This window comes from Astatotilapia calliptera, chromosome 20, assembly GCF_900246225.1.
Source record: "Astatotilapia calliptera chromosome 20, fAstCal1.2, whole genome shotgun sequence".
Classification (NCBI taxonomy): Eukaryota; Metazoa; Chordata; class Actinopteri; order Cichliformes; family Cichlidae; genus Astatotilapia; species Astatotilapia calliptera.
In genome coordinates, this window is record NC_039321.1 from 17383056 (window position 1) to 17388778 (window position 5723).

The 5723-nt window shown below is 43.2% G+C and overlaps 1 protein-coding gene across 1 annotated transcript; it reads left to right on the forward strand.

Moving 5' to 3' along the window:
- The first annotated feature begins 353 nt into the window (after positions 1 to 353).
- pim1 (Pim-1 proto-oncogene, serine/threonine kinase) lies at positions 354 to 4361 on the forward strand. The gene is made up of 6 exons (XM_026154576.1): positions 354 to 775; positions 1026 to 1132; positions 1254 to 1304; positions 1441 to 1807; positions 2348 to 2524; positions 2635 to 4361. Exons 1-6 carry the CDS (start codon positions 694 to 696, stop codon positions 2847 to 2849), a joined length of 999 nt encoding a protein of 332 aa, XP_026010361.1. The 5' UTR covers positions 354 to 693; the 3' UTR covers positions 2850 to 4361.
- Positions 4362 to 5723: the final 1362 nt, after the last annotated feature.

Sequence of the window (5723 nt, forward strand, 5' to 3'; positions counted from 1 at the left end):
CAGTCTTATTCCTAATGGTCTAGTTATATCCCCCTCACCCCACCCGGTTTGGTTTCCCGAGAAGGGAGGAGACAAGCACTTGGCCTTGGATTTGCATTTCCCTCCAACATGAATTCATAATTATTACTTTAGTCTCTCCCTTTTTGGCGCGTTTTGATTCCCGCCACGTCTGTGTCTGGCAGGCCGGTTAGCTTTATTTTCAGTCTGTGATTGACATGTGGTATTTGCTTTTTATTGGTGTAGAGGAGCGGAAGAGGGCGGGACCAATGTAGACGTCAGCATTTGGTACCCGCCTCCTTACTATAGTCATATAAGGGTCCTCCCCCCCCCCGATCAGATATTTTCAGGAGCCGGTGTCAGACTGAGGCACTAGGTTGAACCCTGCCTTATCTCCTTATATCGCGCATTTTTACTCAACTGTTTACAAAACATTGCAGGGGACTGCCGTAGCTCGCGTTAGGTTTTCATCCTTTTGCCGGGACTACGTTTTTGGCTATATTTTCCTGGACCACAGGGACTGTTTTTTTGTCTGCTATTCGGATGAAAGGATCCCTACCGCATTTTTGTTCCTGCAACGTGGACTCGGAGCTCAGCACGGGAAAGACGCACTGTCGGAATAAAACTACTCCTTTCAACAAAACAAAAACAAAGACGGAGGGCACACGTCGTTGACCTGCGGTGGATATTAAAGGAATGCTGCTGTCCAAGCTCAATTCTCTGGCCCACATCTCCACCGTAGACATGCCGGCGAAAATCCAGCTCCAGGTTCATCAAGGTTAGACGCCCTTTTTCTCCCCCCGCTGTGTTGTCATGGAGGACGGCGCTGCAGCAGTGGCTCAGTCTACACACGCTAGCAGCTAGTTTAACTTAATAACTGCCGAGGACGGTCATTTATTAACAGTAATGTTAGCCATGTTGCAATATTTTATATTCTTATATTAGCGCCGTTATATTGCGCTGTTTCCAGCGCGGATAAGCGGGTTTGCTCTCCGGTATTTACCGGCTATGTTTATACTGTGTTGCAGTGAAAGAGAGGGAGCCTTTCGAGAAGCTTTATCAGGTCGGCGCCGTGCTGGGCAGCGGCGGCTTCGGAACCGTCTACTCCGGAACGAAGATAGCCGACGGAGCTCCGGTTAGTACGCCATGTTTTAATATTAGAATACGTTTTTTATGTGCTCATTTATTTGTCATGGTTATTACATGTGCGGTTGTTGTACACGTTGTGTGACGCGGTCTCTCCTTTGCCATGGCAGGTCGCTGTCAAACATGTAGCCAAGGACAGAATCTCGGAGTGGGGAGAGCTGGTAAGAAGCAGTTTTATTATTAGCGCCTTTTTTAATTAAGATGAAAAACATATTACTTATCAATACCCACACATGCGGGTTGGTTTAGGGCGTGTACGTGTGTATTGAGTGCTGTATTTGTCATTTGTCTCTAAAGCCTAACGGCTCTCGGGTCCCAATGGAGATCGTCCTGCTGAAAAAAGTCGGGACGGGCTTCCGCGGCGTTATCAAGATGCTGGACTGGTTCGAGCGGCCGGACAGCTTCATCATCGTAATGGAGAGACCCGAGAACGTCAAGGACTTGTTCGACTTCATCACCGAGAAAGGTGCCTTACCGGAGGACCTGGCGCGGAGCTTTTTCCGCCAGGTGCTGGAGGCCGTGCGGCACTGCCAGAACTGCGGCGTAGTGCACCGGGACATCAAAGACGAGAACATTCTCATCGACCTCCGCACCGGGGAGATGAAGCTCATCGATTTCGGCTCCGGAGCCCTGCTGAAGGACACCATTTACACGGACTTTGATGGTGAGTTCACTGCGCTCAGTATATAGTGCGCTGTATATTGTTTTTGTTTTTCACCTAACTTGTTTACATATACTTTTTATCGACATCATTAGGGTTATAAGGTTTTTGCCCGTTTAGACCACAGCAGAAATTCCCAGCTTGTGTAATCATACTCCACACAGCCGCCTTTTAGTACATGCTGGAAGGTTTTGCCTTAGTTTTGTTGCCCCCCACTGGAGGGAAGTGGTATTTTTACAACTCAAAGTTTGTAAACAAAGTCACATGTCTGCTCCCCCTCCCTCCAGTGCACTCTGTTACCGCACGCAAAAACTGCCTGTCACGCTGCCTGGCACCTGAGCCCAGATAACAGCCTGAGAAACAGGCTCAGCTGACAAATCCCCAGTCCTTGTTTATCATTCAACTCTCCCCAGAAATATTTTCATTTTCACTATTACTGTGTTATGATAAGTCACATGGTTTTCTGAGATTTTCAAATTTTCTTTTAGAAAGAGTACACCTTTTAAGCTAATTTGTTTCTTTTATTTTATTTTTGTCTCACAGGCACAAGAGTGTACAGTCCTCCAGAGTGGATCAAGTACCATCGCTACCACGGGCGCTCTGCCACAGTTTGGTCCCTGGGTATCCTGCTGTATGACATGGTGTGCGGGGACATCCCATTTGAACATGATGAGGAGATCATGAGGGGGCAGGTCTTCTTCCGGAGAAGAATCTCATCAGGTAAACCCACGTTGCAGCTCATATACCAGCCTTTCAGTCACACGTTGCACATCATCTACTTTACTCATGTGTTGACCAGGACTAATTGCATGTTGCTTCCTTTTCACCAGAATGCCAGCAGCTAATCAAATGGTGTCTGTCTCTGCGGCCAGCCGACCGCCCGTCCTTCGAGGACATCTTCAACCACTCGTGGATGCAGAGCATGTCCTCCTCTGTAGTACCGTCCTCGGTGCAGACAGAGAACCAGACCACAGAAATCAGACTGCACAGCATCGGCCACGAGCCCTCAGCCTTCACACCCACCCCCGTGGCCGTGGCTCGATGATACGGGCGCGGACTGTTACAATTGGGCTGTTCTGGTCCGAACTGGACTGCACTGATACAAAAGACTTGAAGCAGAGTGGAGAGGAACGTTGGCCACCCACACCCCAGAGCAAAGTGTATGCAACTGCACACATCTGGCAGTTTCGGCCTGGCGGGTCAGACCCTCTTCACTGTCACGACCCCAACTACTTGAGTTTCCCAGCCATTAGTGTCATGACATCATCCTCGCTGGACGCTGATCTAGGCACCGGACGTCCGTGAGTCTGCAGGAGGGCGTGCTCTGGACACACCTGCTTTGAGCAAACACACACCTGTGTGGCTGTTGTGCTGAATGGCAAGAGGACAGAGTTACATAAGCTCTCGTTGCACCGCTCTCTCCCTCGAGATCACAGCAAAGAGGGAAAAGCAAAGACGCTGGTGAAGAGAAGCTTGACTTTAGTTTTTTTTGTTTTCTCAAAGAAAAGTGCCTTCTGTGAGATTGTTGGGGGGGTAGGCGCCTGAAAATACTTGAATTTGTGAAGCAAAAAGGCTTTTCATCAATGGCCTTTTTGCTCCTTACGCTCTACAAGGCTTTATAGCGTTTATTGCTGTCACTGTTTTTCCTCTCGTGGGCCTAGATCAGTAAAGCCTATGCCATTTATAACCACTACTATCACTATTTCTACTACTCCAATGTCATTAGCAACCAGACAACCTCATAGCTCTGGCAGCAACCTGTGCAAACAAATCATAAAAAAACTGGACTTACCTCACTCTTTACTACAGCATCCACCTCTATTCTACAACCTTTTCTTCCTCCTCCTTCTTGTGTTGTATACAAACACAAGGCTTAGGCAACCGCTCATTCAAACCCACCTGAATGCACACCACAATGCAAAACCATACCGAGATATAACATCCTCTGCTCTTCAATTTTTTTTCTTATAAACAGTGCCTCACACAGGTCTTAAAAAAATCGCTGGGGACGAGAATTGTAAATAAGAACGATATTTATTGTTGCTGTCTTCTTTTTCACACTCAATGAGGTTTTGTTTGTTTTTGGTCACAGATCTTATTTATTTATTTATGAGAGAATTTCGGCTGTTGATGTGTGCGCGTATGTGTGTATATATACAAATATATATATATATATATATATTTCATTCCACCATCACTGAAGGGCCCACATTATTTAAAAATAATAGCAGAGATGTGACCATATTTATGGCTTGAAAAATTTGAAAAGAGCAGATGTGTATGTTTGTATGTGTTGTAAATAACATGTAAATAGTCCCAAAAGCACTTCCATCCTAATGTATGTAAACATCCAATGTCTACTGATGGTAACTGGTTTTCGTTGCGCTGTTTGAGTGAATGTTGTGAGTGTGAGTGCGAGACTCAGAAGACTTTTCTGGCTGCATGATCGCAGCTTGGATATTTGTTTTGTTTTTCCATCTTTTCAAATTAGAATTGTAAATTATTTTAGAAGCTATTTTTATACAATTTCAATAAATATGTTTCTTTAAAACTATGACAACTTGTGCTCCTTTGTATTGCTTCAAAGAGTTCATTTGTTTTCTGGGGTTAAAAATAAACTTAGAACTGCAACAGACTAAAAATGGATTGACAACACTGCTTTTTTTTTTTTTTTAGGGTTGTTTTGGGGGGTGGGGTTTAAGCTAGAAACAACAATGGCCTATACACTGTTTTTAACGCCTACAGAGAATTTACTAGGCCAGAAGGTTATACAACTTCCTGTTTAAGACTGTAGAAAAGCGTCAGAAACGGGAAACGGATGAAGAGATAAGAGGATGGTAGATGGCATCAACATAGGGCAGGGTGCCTATATCTATGTTAGCGAAGAGAAAACAAGCTCTGCGCTTGGCTTTCAAGTGCAGATAGATATACTCAAGCACTAGCTTCAGTATTAATAATTATTTAAAGAAACAAAAGAGGAAAATTAAAAAAAGATTTCTAAGCAAGAGAATATAATTGTTCATTATAATTGTTCATTCATATACAACAAAGACCTTTGAGAGGAGTTGGGGCTTCTTAAAGTGTTCAGTTTTTAATAACAGGGAAAAAGGGAAAACCCAGGCAATCATTCGCTTGCTTATGAGTAGCATCTGGGGAATGCGGGAAGGAAGAACTCTTTTTTTTTTTTTTTTTTTTTTTTTTTACAGGAAAAGACTTCTCTGACAAAAGTCATGCAGAAGTGGAATGTTAGTGTCTAGGTGATCTTTCATGGATGAATAAAAGCATTTACCCCAGGAAATAAAAAGGCACGCTTATTCCCTGAATTCAGCGAAACAACATTAAGTATAACACGAACAACGATGGAGACCGTAGGAGAGTTTTGAAGTCTTGAGTGATGAAACCCTCCAGTAAAAATCAATATAATTCTACCCAAACAACATCAAGTAACGCTTTTGTTGACAATGGATCAAATATTTTATAATCAAAATTGCAATAAATTGTCAACAGTAAGTCTTAGTAAATATAATACAAGATAAATAAAGCACAACACTGCTGCATGCATTTTATTTCATTGTACTACAAGGAGTCCTCTTCACTTTTTCACCTCTTCACTGACTTTGTACCCTCTCTTAACAGTGATGAAGGGTTGCATTTCAATGATAAATAGCGGTATATAAAGGGCATAAAAAGGGTAAGGTAAAACTAGCTGCTCATCAATGAGGGAAAGTATATTTATATGAGGACCAACACTAAGTCAATTTTTAAGATGTGTGTATCTGTGGTTATTTTTGCTTTGTTCTTTTACTGAAATACATTTTAAAGGATTGTTTTGGGGGGTTTATTACATCTGGCCACTTCAGTTATTTTGTAGATAAAGATCTTACTGTAAAACTACAAAAGTCAAATAAAGCAAGATTTG